At 41.0% G+C, this 17550-nt stretch overlaps 1 protein-coding gene across 1 annotated transcript in view; it reads left to right on the forward strand.

The window, feature by feature from the left end:
- SLC28A3 (solute carrier family 28 member 3) overlaps window positions 1-17550 on the forward strand; it is a 281213-nt gene that overhangs the window by 243017 nt on the left and 20646 nt on the right. The window contains exons 14-15 of the mRNA XM_069229756.1: window positions 4044-4241; window positions 12317-12398. Coding sequence (XP_069085857.1) covers window positions 4044-4241; window positions 12317-12398 — 280 coding nt within the window. The remainder of the gene's footprint in view (window positions 1-4043; window positions 4242-12316; window positions 12399-17550) is intronic.

Genomic DNA, 17550 nt, shown 5'->3' on the forward strand with positions numbered 1-17550 from the left:
ATAGCTCCAATGCCATCCCACCCGCATAGAGAAGGAGAATACTTACTGCAAAATATAAGAATGGCAGTCAATCATCTCCATGGAACTACAGGTTAATAGTCTTAACAGATGTTGAAGCCAAATTATATGCCTCTTGTGTACTCCAAGAACTTCAGGCATGGTTGAATGAGAACTAGCTAATTCCAAAACCTCAAACAGGATTCAGGTTGGGCAGGGGGACAATAATAAATCTGTCAGTAGTTACCATCCTGGCTGAAAAGACAAAACAACAAAGGGGGCAATTATGCTCATTCTTTGTCAACCTCAAATCAGCCTTTGGCAGAGTTCCCTGAGCCCGCCTCTGGGTAAAACTTGTAGAATGGGGCCTTCTTAACAAAATGTTAAACTCAGTCATTGCGATGTACAGCGATACATGGATACAGGTTAAAGTAGGTAACAGCAGCGTGGTCACATCCAAGATCCAAACCAAGAACTGCCTCAAGGAGGGATGGGTTTTGGCCCTCTGCTTAGTTAAACTTATTTAGCAAACCTTGATTGACACTTGGCACAAAAGAAGAGTTTACCACCAAGACTGGCAACAGACACAATAGGTCATGTGCAATATGCTGACAACATAGCTGTATTAAATCAGACTCCTGCCAGCCAACAGAGATTAATCTATGCATTGGTTGGGTACATTGAGCAGCAAGGCCTTGAGCGGAATCTAGGAAAAACAACGGTGATCCTCCTGGTTGACTCAAAAAAAATCTCCCAGCTCGTTTGTGAAGGGCAATTGTATTGACATTGTAAGTTGCTATAAATACCTTGGAGCTGTGATAGAGTGCCATCTGACCCTTATACAGCACCTTGCCACAATGCAGGGCAAAACACACACCCTAACTCTTACATTTGGTCAGCTGCAAAAGAAGCTAAGCTGTCCACCATATGAAAATCTGCTTACAGTAATGGCAGCACAGCTTCTACCAACTGTTTCATATGACCTGGAAATCACCCATGGAAAAGAAGCATTTTTTTTAAACCTTCTTAAAACAAATGTTTATAAACTCATCTTCCACCTGCCAAGGCTGGTTTCCCAAGCCCACATATGTCTGGAATTTGGCCTAATGACCCAAGAACTGCAAATAATGAGTGCCTTCGTAAAGCTATGCTGGACCATCTGTGCCTCTGAAAAAGGCTTCCTGAACAACTTGTGCTGACAGGAAATAGAGTCTCAGATGAGCAAAAACTTAAATAATTATCGGGAGTGTATCAGTTGATGTCAATTATCGCTGTTGGACTAAGGGAAGCCTGGGCCCTAATCATAAAAAGAGCATCCTTCAAACTGATAAGCAACACCTCGGCCAAAGCTATGTCATTAACAGTCAAACACCACGCATATCTCCTCAGATCAGCATTTAAAGCCCCATGCTTACCTAACAACCAATTTTTCACCGACATTAAAGCACCAGTTTATGTTTCATTTTGGTCAGTTCGAAACAAAAGATCTTATCCCTTCCTGGAACAGCTGACCGATAATTAAAGCTGTCGCCTATGCGGGTACAAGAGACTGTAGTTCACATAATATGTGCATGCTCAGCGCTGTTAAACCAAGGAAGAAAGCTACTGAAACTTGCATTCTTACAACAATAAGTGGGCGCTTGTAGGCAAGCTGATATTTGTTGGCTCGGTGAAGACTCTATTGTCCTGGCAAGTCAGGTGACTAAATATTTCTGTCTGGACAAAAAGTGCTTGTTGACCTGATGCACCAAGGACCATAAGGAAATATCACCTCACAATCCAAATGTCCCAGAGTGTTACAGACTCAAAATCTAATACTGATGCCCATCAATTCCAATATTGGGAAATACAAATTGACATGCACAAAACTCTTGCACGTTTGCTCTTTGTATGTAGTTATATCGTTGTTGGCTTTTATCATTAAAAATGATAAATTAATTTGCACAATTATCTTTAAATTATGACTCAGTGTTGGTTTTCATAGTGTAATGATTTAAATTAATCATCAATAAAAATGATTTACATTTACCTGTTTTATGGTGTTTGAACGTGTGCTTATGGTGACCATTCTTGAGGATCTGATGACCACAGATCATATTTGTCGCATGTTAGTGGCACAAAGTGTACTGATTGTACCAAGTATATCCACCCAACACAATCCATACCATACCTAAAGTAATGTACATTGGGAGTACATGTTTTTTGTTTAGGCTCCGTTTTACACTGTGCCCTTTACTTGTACCTTTTGTTGTTGTTAATGCTCTGTTTTAACACTGTGGCCGCTACGTGTTCCTTTTATTGTATATCTGGATTACTTGTTGCAAAATTAACAAAGAACTGCAAGACGGAGAATGACATGACTGAGTTAAAAGAACTGTATTGTTGCAAGCCATGCATTGCTTGCATTCCATACACAAATTAAACAATGATCACAATCTCTTGTTGTATGCCATTGTAGGCAATCTTGAATAGTACAGAGAATGTGTGGTTGTAGGTCATAGAGTGTGTGTGATAAAGTTGATTATTAGTAGGTGGTAGTACTCTTCAAATAATAATGACACTAGTACTGACTAGATCCATTTAGGTATCAATAATTTAAATCTGAGCTCAACCCTTAGTAGCTGTAGTACCGAGCAGACAGGCGTAACTTAGGAGAAAAGTGTGAAGCATTCAGCAGTACCAAAACAGTTCAAAAGTAGAGAACACAACACAATAAAAATCTCACTTCAATACTTAAAAATAGAGACATATTTAATGAGAAAATAGACACCAAAGTGATGGAATCAAATGTAGGGAACCATAGATATATATTTTTTCTGTGTTAGATGTTTCTAGCTCCAGAAATCTGGTCACGCTAGTCCAGGTCAAAGTCAAAAGTTAAGGCTGACCAGGATGGAGTGTTGGTCAGATACAGGAACCAGGGCAATCCAACTGAAAATTTCACCTCCTCACTTAGGGGCATATTTACATGCCTGTTGCGCTACCTTAGTTCAATTATTTTATGCTAAGGCAGCGCTAAGGTGGCCTTTCCCCTACGCCAGATTTGCAAAGTGGTGCAGTGCATGCATTGTGCAACTTTGCAAACCCTTGCGCCACCATTCCCGCACAAAAATAATCCTTGAAGGCATTTTCCTCTTTCTGAGTGTGCTGCAAAACGTAGAAAGAGGAAATACCGAGAAGAAATGATGATATTTGCCATTGTTATGCCTCACTTGGAAGGCACAGCATTTTGATGCATTCCCAGGATTTTACAAATCATTCTTAATAGACCAAAGCAAGTGGAAGCCAATTTATTTGTTTCGGCATTGATGATCAGAGCTTTACTAGTCACATTCCCACATGCTTTATAGGGTAATTGGAGACAGGAGGATTCTCCAGACAGTCTGGTGAGCGTATACCCGTCATCGGGACTAGGTTGTTCCCCAGAATTATTAACTTCGTTTTGTCGCCATTTAGTTTTAGGCAACAAATGCCATCCGTCTAGCAACTTTTTACAGGCACAGGGCTAATTGTTGATGTTCCAGGTTCGAACCCTTAGCCAAAGAGACCACTAGTTGCGTATTGTCCGCATAAGTCTTTATGGACTTCCCAAACTCCTTGACGATACCTGCCAGGGGACAAATTTCAGATACTAGAAAGAGTGGGACTAAGGGCTTAGCTGTGTTGTACACCGCACTTGGAAGACATGACATCAGAGAAGCATGAATTTTCTATAATTTGGAAAGTTCTATTCTTTACAAGTGAAGAAGGCCAGTCCAGTGCCCTGCCTTGAACTCCTACTTCCTTTAATCACTCAATCAGGATCATGTGATCTACTATAAAATCGGTATCAATTGGTGTCTTAAGGCAGTATCAATATGTTTCCACCATGAGTCTGATTTACTGTCCATATTGCACATATATTTGTTGTATTTCTTATTGTCAAGCAAGAACACTTCAGTGAAAGGCATGTACTTATTATTACAACATATTTTATACTTGAATTAGATCTTGTATGTTACACATAATTTTTCTAATTCAGGAATCTATTTGTTTCCATTATGCAGGTCATTTGTTCATATGTTTTCATGCCATTTTCCTTTATGATGGGCGTGGACTGGGAAGACAGCTTTATCGTTGGAAAGCTAATAGGATACAAAACTTTCTTCAATGAGTTTGTTGCTTATGAAAACCTTGCTGCTTTGATCACAAACCGAAAACACAGGGGTCCAATGTACATTGATGGGATAAAACAGTACATGTCTGTAAGTAGCACATTTTTAGACATGTTATCCAGTGTTTTGTGCGTTAGAATACAAAATGTATGTTTAATTGATAATTACTCAAATATTTTTGCACAAAAGATGGGTGAGTCAAAATCAACGTTACACATACACACATGTGTTTAAAAAGCAAAGATTTAAATCAACGTCTGAAGGAATGCAAATTTGTCTCTCTTCGAAAGGCTGCTGGGAGTGTGTCCCAGAGTTTGACGGCACAAACCGAAAAACTGCAGGCTCCACTTCTGGCCACCATAGACAGAGGGCCTGATTTAGGGTATAGCAGAGGGAGTAAAGGTAGGCAGGATGGCGGAGGACTTTACTGCCTTAATTCCATATGCCAAATTAATAGATGTCTGCCAGTCCGGTAGAGATCTTTATACATTGTCCAGAACCGCCATCCTGGCTGTTCATGTAGGAATAGTTCAGCAGGCGGCTCTGCAAAACATGACTGCTGGCTGTCAAACTTTTCCAAACTTTTTTATTTTCCAAAAACAAACTCGCAAATTGGGAATTTGTTTTTGAAAAATAAATGCCCCCCACAACAGCTTTCTCCTGTGGTAAGGAGAGAGGTCAGTTTTCATTTTTTTACTGTTTCTTACCATCAGGTTACACCTGGGGATGACAGAGTGTGAAAAAAAGCTCTACTTATGGCGAAGGTCGGATGGCTTACTTTCGATGGCCCCTACTCAGTCGGGCTGTTAAAGGAAGTTTTACCCTGACAGGGAAAATTTGCAAATGTTACTGCATCAGCGTAAAACTTGCTGTCTGCCCTGCTGTCTGCCCAATTCAAAATTGGGCAGGCAGACCTTGAATTTGGTGGATGGGTTACTTTGTCACCATTGCAACAGAGTACCTGTCCACCATGTTCTAAATCAGGACCAGAGGCCCACCCAATGCAAATCAGTATTGACCATGGGTACAATCCAACCAAAACAGTGACACCTCACACATTCACCTTGTGGCCCATTGCTTTTTTTAGTTGGGAATCTGAGTTTCACACCCCCGAATCTCACTGGCTAAGCTATACCCCTACAAGTGTAGTTGACGATTTGGAAGTTATATGCTCACACACTTTGCAATAAAGGCTGGGGCAGTTCCATTAGCGCCTCAAAGGTAATACAAAGGACCTTAGATTGAATTCTATGTTTTATAGATAACCAGTGAAGTTGTTTAAGGAAAGGCTGTGTGTGATCTTTTGGGAGCATTAATGAGGAGATGGGCTGCAGAGTTTTAAACAACTGGTAGCCTGTTTAGTGGAGATCTAGGAATTCCCAAGTATAAAAAAACTGGCATAATCCATTCTGCAGCCAAATAGTGCTGTAAATGCAGATATCTCTCTTATAATTTTTTTGTTGGTAATGCAGTTGAACACTACTGAACAAATTTAGCATTTTAGAGAGAGGTTATTGTCAATTTTCGCTCTTAAACTTGTAGCTGAAGCTAATAGTATTGGCAGGGAACCCATTTCTGATGGCCAATAGGCATCAGTACAGAGGTCAGTCATTAATCAGATCTTCTTCCGTATGTTACAATGACTTCACACTTGGAAGTAACTCTCCTAACAGTCAGGAGGTGTCTTCAATGTGATTGTTCCTGATTGCATACATTTAACTTCTTGCATCCTGGTTTTGGTTAAATACCATTTTTATTTCAAATACACATAAAAAATGCCATGGCATAAATCATATTTACAGATGCACATGGATGTTGAGGGTAAGGAGTGACATCATCATCACCCACTCGAGGCTTTGCTCTCATGAGTCATGGCCTTTCTCTCACTCACCAAAGTTAACAAAAGTATACTACACTCTACACATGCATATACTTATTATACAGTGGTACTCTTACTTTTGGGTCAGCCGCACATCACATTGAAAAGGCATGTTTGTTTTGATTTTAGCTTTAACCCCTATGGTCAGATCTCCACCAAACTTGGCACTCATTTAGCATAATCAGCTAAGGACCGGCATGCCACGTTTTGTGAAGTTTGGTGTACAGTAAATAAAAGTTAATACAGGGGATCAAAAAAGACGTATTTTCCCATTTGAACTCACGAGGTAAAATTTGCCTACATGTACATCCAGAAAAGCTGAACAGATTTACACCAAACGTCTCATGCAAGTGGAAAGTGAAATAATGACTTTGTTGGTTTGGTATCAGTTCAATAGTTTTAGAGGTTTCAGCATTTGAAAAAGGTGCCGGGTTAGTTCCAAAGGGTAACACTTTTGTGTATCTTGCCTGCTAAAAAGCCATCTTTTTTATTTGCTTATAACTTGTACACCCCATGGCTAATTTGTACGAAATTTGGCTAGCACTTAGGGGCATATTTATGCGCCCCTTCCGCTCACATAAAGATAGCAAAGTTTATCCCAGGATTGTGTTTGTGCAAGAAGGTGTCCCTTCCTGCACAAATACAGTCTTGCATGTAACACAGACATCATTGCACCATGGTGCAAGGGTGCATGCATTGGTGCTAGGCAGCTAAAAGGGCACCAGCACAGGGGGAGGAGGACAGGAATGAGCGTTATACTGTAGAAACGGAGCATTCCTGCCCTTTCACTTTGACACAGGGCAGCGCAGAACGGTGATTGACCGTGCTGCCCTGCATAATCCCATGAATACGCCCCTTAAGGTGTTGGTATTTCCAAAGTTGGGTAGTTCTGTAAGGTAGTGAAGATGGGGGGGACTGAAGAAAATGTTCATCTGCAAATCTGTTTGGCACTGCATGACGAATGGGCAAAAACAATTATCAGGAACTTGAAAAGATCATTTTCTATTGGCATGCCATATTTTGTGGCAGTCAATCAAGGGGGTGGAGCAAAATTAAATGAGCAGGATTATAAAATTTGAATTTGATGATAACTTTGTTTCTGTTTGAAGAATCTGCAAATTGTTTTATTTCTTTAATAACTCCGGCACCATTTGATGAATCTGTACAACATTTAGTAGACTTAGCACATTTATTCCTTGTGAAATTTGTGCAGATTCATCAAGGGGAGGCAAATAAAAAGGGGGGTGTTAATTTGCTAATAACATTTGCAATGTTTGGCACTAAATTTGGCAGAAGCTTGGACGGATTGGTTTTCTATTTTTATGTAATGTTTTGTACCAGTCCGTAAGGCAAGGATAAATTTAAATGTTGGCGTGGCAATAACATTTTCATTTGTTTTTACACGTTAGCACTGTTTGATAAAGATTTAACAATTGTGACAGGACTATAGAAAGTTACACCCAGTGCCAGTTTTTCATGTTTCATGCAGATCCTAAGGGGGCAGCAAAGTAAAAGGTGGAGCTAAAGTATGTTTGATTTACAAATACTTCTCACACCGTTTGAGCAAAATTGCATGAAATTTGGCAAAATAAATGGTGTGTCAAAAAAGTGTCCTTGCTAATTTATTTGGTACTATTTAGTAAATGTACACAATTTGAGAGACATTTAACATAATTTGCTTTCTGTTGAATGGATCCACCAAAAAGTATTGGAAAGATTTATCAGGACAAAAATGTTTAAACCTCTAGTAACTTTGGCACTGTTTGATGAATCTGCATGAAATTTGGCAGACAGAAAATTAAGCAGAGTGCAAGACCAGATAGGCCAGTGACCAAGCCCCCGCTGTTCAAGTCTAAATATGGTAACCATGACTGCAATTTGGGTGTACTTTGTATCACAAAAGTTCATCCAAAGTGCAGTTATGATCATGATTTAAACAAGAGAAAATCTGAAATTCACAATTTACGGTTAGGTCCACAAGCAGTAAATTGCACAAGTCATAACTCTCATACCAAATGCAATGCTTACAACCTCATATTATTCATACCAATAAATAACAACCCAAACTAAATATAATTATATAAACCAAGTAATAGTACTACATTTCTAGTTGTCTCTGTCAAAATAGTAAGGGTAATAGGATATGTAATCTCATCCGAAAGGTAATTTACAACATTTGTATTTGCATCTTTTTCATTAAGAATGAAAGAACAGATGGTGGCATCTTCTCATTTCTCTGCTTTACATGCTCTGCCTCGCCAGTCTCATTGCCTCCCACTGTGTGCCTCCTTTCCAGCATGGACCAGAGTCACATCTCCTTGCAAGAGTAAGGAGATGCAACAGCTAGGCGAGGAGCCCAAGGCCCTACATCCCCCCACAGAGCATCCCCATACTTTTGTGAGTCCATAATTGTGATGACGTAGTTCAGGGGCTTTGATGAATCTCCTTTGATGGGCAAGGAATTCTAAAGACAAAGTATAGTGGTAGTGGTGGAACAAGACTCAGAGAAAAAAGGTGAGTTGGAAGAAAGATGGGAAGAAAGGTCAGGGTCAAAATGTGATGGCGAGGATATTGATAAACAATTATGTGTTCGATTGCTGGAGTTCCCAACAGGCATGCTTGAAAAGATCATATCAAAAGCAGTCTGCTCCTTGCAGTTTTATCCGAGAAATTATAATTTTTCAGTAGATAACAGGGCAAAAGGGTCACAGCATACACCCCGAAAGTAAGAGGAATTGCGAGTAATAATGTGACCATCTCACTAAGCAGTGATACTTTATCCTTTGATTGTTGGCAATTATGCATACTTGTGAGTCATATGAGGGGTCATCTTTGTGAATGCTTTATATTCAGAGACACTAAAGTGTACAAATAGTGATGAATGGAAAACTTGAATTAATCTCAGTCACTGGTAATCACTCTGGGTCACATCCCAATCTATTGTTATTTTGCACACCATGTCACCTCAGTTTAGACCCATCTTTATGCAAATAAATCCTAATCCTGCTCCAGTGAAAACAGTCCAGCTTGAACTGCCAAGTCCTCCCTGATTCAAAACACAGGCAACCTAGGACCGTTTTCACCCTAGTTATGGTTCATCAGCCAGAAAGAGCTTGGTTCCAGTGAACCAGGGTCGATGGGACCCACATTTGGGCATACCGTCCTATTTAGGAGAACGCAATAAGGTGTACAAAAAGGTGGATGGAATGCTTGAATTATTCTTAGCCACTGGTAATCACACTGTGCTCCCAATCTATTGTTATTTTGGACACCATGGGGGTTATTCTAACTTTGGAGGAGGTGTTAATCCGTCCCAAAAGTGACGGAAAAGTGACGGATTTACCACCAGCCGTATTACGAGTCCATTATATCCTATGGAACTCGTAATGCGGCTGGTGGTATATCCGTCACTTTACCCTCACTTTTGGGACGGATTAACACTCCTCCAAAGTTAGAATAACCCCCCATGTCTTCTCAGTTTGGACCCAGCCTTAAGCAGATTTTTCTTGGTCCTGTTCCAATGAGAGAAATCCAGCCCGAACTGCCATTACCACGAGCTGAGATTATTTCAAGCATTACATACATTATTTTTGTATACTTTATTCTGCTAAGAGAAGCACAATTAATCCTTGGAAGAGACATAAAGTCTCAGCTTGACATGACGCATGACCATAGCACTTAATTTTGTCTTTCAGGGCAGCGTCTCGGAATTGCACCCCATGGGTAGTCTGGAGTTAGATTCTTTAAGAAGGTGAGGGAGATTGGTGTGAATGTTTCTCCCAAACATGAATTTAGAAGGAGACACCCTGTCATACTATGAGGAGTATCTCTATAATAATGTAGAACTTGGCAAAGCATTTCACAAACTGAGCAGCGTTTTACCTTGGCAACTTGCACTCCATTTTTGAGGGTGCACGTGTTCACAATTCCATTGACATGAGGTCAAAATATTGCTATTGGCCAGTGTTATTTTCTGGAAGCAAATTGTTTGAATTACCTTCTACAGAAAGGGTGCTATTATGTGACTTCATCACCCCAGAAATGTTAAATATGGAGATAATTTTGTTTGTCACAGATATGACTAAATCGGGACCAGTGCTAGTCACAGCTACTACCTCAGGGAAGCATGAACATATATCACTGACTGTGAGCAGGTGTTGGACAGTTGCAATTGGTCCAAAGAAGTCAACAAGAACCTCCTTTCATACATCTCCCCCTTTCCACCATCTACAGGTTTCTCCACCTTTGTACCTCTGAGAGATCAGCTGCTGCACATAATGGTGGGTCATTTAGTGTTGAACTCCCATTTCTGCTTTCCACCCAACGTCTGCCTGTCTTTCGACATAGTGAAGGTATTCTTTAGCCATGGAAGCAGCAAGTTTTAGCATGATGATGGGAAATCTGGAGGTAAAATCAGCAGGTTTTTGTCTTTGCTGAGAAAATGTAGTATTTAAAATTTTTAGTCCTGAAGACGAAGTCCCCCTCTTTCTATTTGTGGTATTTCTTTACCGTGGAGTTTCCAAAAATGGAGAATAGTCATTGGTGATTGGGGATGATTGTGAAAGATTTACCAAATATAAACAGACAATAATTCTTTACAGGTCTACACTACCTCAAAGCTTCCCTTTTCTGCCTTGAGTAGGCTGTCTCTAAACATGTGAGGCTGTTACAGGCATCTCATTAAGAGTCTATCTTCGAACAAGAATTGCCCCTAATCTAGGAGAACTCTCATCAGTTACCAACCTAGTGTGTGAGGAGGGGTCAAATATACTACATTTCCTGCCTCGGTCATTCTTACCTGTATATTCCTAAATGCTGCTTTGCACTTCTAGAAGCATTTGAAGACGTTCCCCTTCTTTGTGAGTTCACACAAGGGTGTACTGAATGATGCACAGTCAGTCATGCACTGTGGCTGGCTAGACTTAGAAAGGAGTGAATAGCTGAGACATTTGCAGGTGGACAAGGCAGGGCCAGGGCTGAGACTTTATTCAGGTCTGGACGCATTTCTTTCTGAAAGAAAATGCGGTCTAGAATTTCAGTGCGATTGCCCCAACGTGGGATTTTGCTCTATTGAGCATGAGGCTATAATCCTGAAGGGCTCGGCAGACTAAGGCTAATATATCATCACTCTAGGTCAATCAGTTGACTATGCCTTGGAAAAACGGCTGTATTCTTCTTAGAATACCTTGGCTGCTGAGCAAACATCAAAACTGAGACGCTTGCACCAAGGCAAGCCTTAGTGAGTTATAAAGGTTGTTATGTGGCACAGCGCTTCCTCCAGTTCCAGCTGGTGGCAGCTTTTCTTTATGTCTAAATAAGAGAACATGCAGGCCCCATTCAATTGGTGAATCATTTTTTGTATTTAAATAACCTCTAGCTAGTAAGACCCCTGTCTGCTGTCAATAGATCTACAACCTTTGCACATAGCTGAGAACACCCGAATACCCATGATCCTTTGTGTACATTTCCATATCCGCAACGTGTACACTATGTATGTGAGCTATGAGCACACATTTCAAGTGAAGGGTTACATCAGACATAGGGCATCTTTTTAGCTAGTTCGATGATATGAATGAGCAGTTCATAATGGGAGCGTTCACTTATGTAAAATAGTCCCTTGTGCATTCCAATAGAGGCGGAAGCACACATCCAAAGAGCTAATACAAAGAGAGTGAGAGTACAATACTCCTGTGGGCTGATCAAAGATGTGATGGAGAATGACTCAAGCCAATGGCTGAAGTTCCTGAGCCAAAAAAAACCCGTGGCTGAATAAGGGTGATCCAAAGCTCCTTAGAGTATGCGCAGAGTAGAATATATTTTTTATTAAATATCAGACCTAAAGGACTCTACAGTCTTCCTTTGTGAACAGGCAGTCCCTCTGTCTTCAGTTGTATCCACCATGCCCTGCTGCTTGCCAGTCGTTACTTATGCCGTTCTCCCATTTTTCTCTCTTTCAGTGCAATTTAGTTTAGTCAGCTCGTTTTCAGTGGCTACCCTAGTATGACAGAAAAACTCAGGCACGTGTAGAAATATTGTGGCAACAGATCCTCACTCAGCTCTCAAAACACACGCATTCTCATTCTCTCATTCATTCTCATTCTCATTCTCATTCTCATTCTCTCTCTCTCTCTCTCTCTCTCTCTCTCTCTCTCTACACACAGTGATCACACAATGGATACAAAAATGTGACTAGCTGATTTTTTTCAGACTATGTAAAACTTTTTTTTTTTTTTTAAATTAAAATTAAATACAATTAGTAACCTGATTGAACTTTTCATGTTTTTAGGTACGTTCTGAAACCATTGCCACCTATGCACTCTGCGGATTTGCCAACTTTGGCTCCCTCGGAATCCAAATAGGAGGACTAAGTAAGGCCTATATCATTCTCCTGCATCTTAACCCTATGTATAAGTAAAGTATCGAAGCAATTTTCTCTGCCACTTACTTCATATGAGAGATGTTGCTACTTTCCAAGTTAACAGCCAGCATCAGCAGACTGTGAGAGAGTATTTAGGGTGGTGGGAGCAGCGCGTCTTTCCTTGTGATTGAACGACTTGAGATTGCATTATTGTGATAGTGGGTTCTTGAGGTTAATAAGCAGCGTTTTTATTCCATACCTCCAAGCCCTCTGGAAGTGAGGGTCAAGTCTCTTGATTTATGCTAATCCTGATCTTAAACTGAAACCTGCTCAGTACCAATTGCCACTCAAATGAAGCACACAAGAGCTTGACTTAAAGGGCCTGGGTTTCTGGATTGTCGGGCTGGCTTCAGTCATGTCTTTTACATGCGATGAATAGGGGGAAAACTGGCAATGATTACCTGGCATGAATTAGGAGGCCGAGAATGTAAATGATCAGCAAAGGTCAAAAAAGGGCTTTCAACCTGAAATAATTCAAGGGATGGCATATTAACGAGGGTGGACATTGCCTTTTTGTTATAGCGCCATAAAACAGTCTAATTTGGATATCAATGAAAATACCTCTTCCAGTTCCAATACCACTTCCAAATAGATATCGGTGTAAAGAAACTGAAGTAAGCACGAAAACATTTGGATAACGGAAACTCAGCATAGCTTGCAAATATTCATAAATTCAAATGATGCAACTGTCCTTCTGTAACAACTTGTTTTTATATGGCACTTAGGGCCTGATTTATACTTTTTTACCGCCGCATTTGCGTCATTTTGTGACGCACAAGCGGTGCAAACTTACAAAATATAATTGCATTTTGTAAGTTTGTGCAGCTTTTGCATCAAACAATGACGCAAATGTGGCGCTAAAAAGTATAAATCAAGCCCTTAGTTCAGTACTTCAGCCATGTCTAAACGCTGTGATAACAGATGGTATTCTTAACCAAAAAATGGTACTCAATATACTGACCCCACAAAGATGAAAGCATAAGCTAGCCTTGTCAAGATTCGAACTCATGACTTCAGAGCACCACATTTTGTGCCATATTTATGGCCAAGTCAAGCTTTGCAGTGCAGCAAGTCACTGTGCTGCGCTGCGCTGCACTGTGTGACAGAGAAAGTGCAGGAATGCACTGTATGTAAGGCAATATGGCTCATTCCTATCCTGTGCTGGTCACAATGCGTCACCAAGCGCCAACACAGGCACACGGTGCAAAAAGGCCTGTGCTGCATGCAGGATTGTTTATGTGCATGAAGGTGCCTCTTTCTGCACTAAAACAATCCCGGGAGGCCTTTTCCTCTTTCTGTGTGTGCTGCAGAAAATACAAAGAGATAAAAGAAAGGAGAAATGAAGGTATTTCTCCTCATTACACCTCACCTGGTCACGCTTATCTTTTTGGCACATTCCCAGGTTATGTGTTCTTCTGGGAAAGTGTCAAAATCCATGGATGTTGCTTGGGACACCTACCCAAAAACCCATGGAAATGCTTCCCTGGAGCAGAACCATGCAGTGTAGCGATGTCCGCTGTGTTACATTACTCAGGATTTATGAAGCCGTGCAGGGCCACACAGGATGCTTTGCGTGGCTTCATAAATCTTATTTTTCATTTGCATTGCTCTTGCACCACATTGTGCGGTCCAAGAGCGACGTAGAAGGGCTCATAAATATGACCCTTCGTTTGCAGGGAAAATTCCATTGGCCATCTTGGTGGCTTTAACACTATCAAAGAGTATGAAATTAACATAATTTGGATTCAAGGCATTCATGTTAGCGATGCTGCTGTTTTGAACTGTTGTAGGAATTGCCATATCAGATAATATGGTATATCAGCATTAGGCGTGTACTCAAAAATATAAATCTGGCTCCATACACAAAGTCCTGTAGAAGCAATAAGGAGTGCTTGGACCTTATGCCACACTCAGTAGGAACTGTGGTTATCAGTTTCAAAGGTAACCAGTTGGTTTACAGCAAAAACAGCCATGATTATTTTATTTTTTTACAGAATGAATGAGGTGAGCAGGGTAAGTGTCCCCTGACTCTTCCCAAACACAGCCTGCACCAGCTGCCAGAGTATTAGGCATTATCATAGTAAATTGTACGGAAGCATTCAAAGATGTTTCCACAATTGATGCCACCCATGGCTGCACATTCTACCTGGAACAGATCATTTTTGTTCTTGCTGAAGATGGACATATATGAATTTCAGTATTTTTGTTTATTTCACCACATTTTGTCAATTTTGGCTTCCTTTGAGGTACAGCTGAAGAATGAGGTTTACATCACTCTCCAGAGGTGCACCATTTTGTCACTCGTTTATGTTCAGACACCCATTGTCAGAATCACAAGGATATGTACTGTCTGGAAAATGGGAGGGACAGGGTGTAGATACAAGAAATACAGCCAACCAGTGCTGGAATTAGAAAAACTTTACTCTGGGCAACAAAAGTGGGGTGGAGTCATGAAAAGCAGTCTGACAGTCAACTTGTACATTTAGGGCCAAATGTATGGCTTGGTTTGCATTGCTCTTGGTGCAAGAGCAGCACAAACCTTAACTGAGATTTATTAAACCATGCAAGGCGACCTTGCATTGCCCTGCGTGGCTTAAAGAATCTTGAGTAATGTAACAGCGCAAACCGCTTCAATACATTACTCTGCGCCAGGGAGGCATTTCCATGGACATTGACAGGGTGATCCCACACAACATGCATGGATTTTAACACATTCCCAAATTTATAAGAACTTGTAAACCTGGGAATATGCCCAAAAAATATGCCTCCCCAAAAGAGGAATGACAAGGAGAAATATGTTTATTTCTCCTCGGTTTTACCCCTTTCTATGTGTGCTGCATTCCACAGCAGTCATAGAAAGAGGAAAAAGCCTCTCAGGATTGTTTGGTGCATGAAGGTGTCCTTTCCGGCACACAAACAATCCTGCATGCAATGCTGGCACCCTTGCACCATGCAATGCAGACACCTTTGCACCAGTGCTTAATTTGTAAATTAAGAGGTGCCGGTGCTGAAAGCCCTTCTCTTAAACACGAGGCTGCTGTAATTAAATCTGCCAACACTGAATACTGAGGCAGTGTAATCCTGAAGCCATATCGGGCCTTTTCAATCCATTTACGGCCACTCCTGCCCCTTCAGCTCATCATGCAACTTTCTACTTTCTCCCTTTATGATGCTTTTTAGTTTTTCCTTTTTCCGTCTTTCACATATGTGTCTTTTGCTCGCAGCAAATGCTTGAGGCATAAGAATAAGCCCCGGCCCTCACAAATAAGTGCCGGTGCTCAGCACCGGAAAGAACAAGCACAAATTAAGCACTGCTTTGCACTGTGGAACAAGGGTGCCTGGGTTGGCGCTAGACTGCTGAAACGGTGCCAGCGCAGGGGGAAGGGCAAGGGATGGGCCATATTGGATAGATACAATGCATTTCTGCCCTTTCCCTGTGACGCAGGGCAGCACAGTAAAGCAACTTGCTGCACTGCCCTGCTTCACAAAGGCCATAAATATCAGCCTTTTAAAAAAATAGATTTTTTAAAACACTGAAATTGACCTCAAGAGAACTACAACAGAAAATCAGTTCTGGCTTAATTGGTTGTAAAGTCTGCATTTTAAAATATCTTATGTGGTTAAAGCACCTAGTGAAGATAGCTTTGTGTTCCCAGTAAATCTCAGGAAATAATGATAATAATAGTGAGATAACTCTGGTGGTTAAAGCACTTGCTGGAGAGATCTGTGCTTTGTTTAGTCATAGTTTTGACTCATAAAGTAGCATAGTCGGTTAATGTGTCTCCTGCAAAGCACAACGGGTAACATGCAGAAGACAGATTATTATGTTATGCAGATAGGTAGGGCACTGTTTTTGACACAGATCCTTTTACTACTTGCAGTTCATAAACTGCAATCCTTCTGATATAGCACTGTGAGATCTAAACCGCCATCAAACACCTCCGTGCAAACTGAAAGGCATGGGTTTAGATCGTTACTGTTTTACCTCAAACTGTTATTAAAAGGCTTCTAAAAAGGGAGGGTTGGGTAGTAACAAAGGACTGCAGTACTGTACTTTTTAGGGTCGAGCATGCGTTGCATGCGCTCGCGCATGCGTATCACAGCGAGACGCTTTTGTATTTAGAAAAGGGCTCGGAGCCCTGTCAACTTCACGTCAGTATTTTTATTGGTTCGTGGGCTTGCCTAATAAAATCTGCTTGCTTTCATTAGTCGAAGGCAAGCATACGTCATGCCTTTTCCGGTGGCTAGCCCTCCTCGAGCGCAGCGACCAAGTACAGAAAACATGCGAGGCTCGCTGTTTTCCATCGGGCTCGTAGACTTATTTTTCTCTAATTTATGAGCGCGATCTCGCTTGGCAGAAGTCGAGCGCTTTACATAGTTAATTTCACTTTTTCGGGTTGTGTACATAAATGCACTTTTGCCCGATAGGTGAAAAGTCGGGTTAGGAGTTTACAACGCGATCAGCTCTAACATGAGCAAACGCGAGACCCGTTGCATTGTAAATGCTCGTTAAATCTTGACTTTGTGTTTCACCTAGGTGTACAATTTAGCATATAATCCCTACCAGTAAAGACAATGTATGACTCCAACACCTTGATACCATCTCTCTTCTGTAACATCCAGTACTTTATTTTACACTACGCACTTGTATGATTATTGTCAACGTATTATGAGTGTGTGTGATATAAAGTGCTCTTATAACCTAAAATGGGACTTCGTAGTGCTATAGAAGTAATAAACAATAAGGAATTAGCAACTGCTAACATCTCTTACATATTGAGGTTGCACAAAGTCAAAAAGCTGCCTCCAAATCGTAGTTTCTCTTAAGTACTTGTTAAGTAGCTCGTTTCCCCGTTGCATTGGCCTCTAGGTGCTAGAATGCAGAAAGCTTATAGCCAGGATTATATTTGAACAAAAGGAGAGCTGATGGCCCTTTAAATTCCCCCTGTGTTTTGGGCCCGTCCTGGAACAGAAAATAAAAAAACCTCCTGGCAGACTGCACGGCTACTGCACACAGAAAGCAAAGAACGTGCAGCCACTGTTGAATTATGCCCCAATGTTGGTAAATTACACTGGGGTCCAGTGCAACAAATTACCGAGCT

Source organism: Pleurodeles waltl, chromosome 1_1 (assembly GCF_031143425.1).
Source record: "Pleurodeles waltl isolate 20211129_DDA chromosome 1_1, aPleWal1.hap1.20221129, whole genome shotgun sequence".
Taxonomy (NCBI): domain Eukaryota; kingdom Metazoa; phylum Chordata; class Amphibia; order Caudata; family Salamandridae; genus Pleurodeles; species Pleurodeles waltl.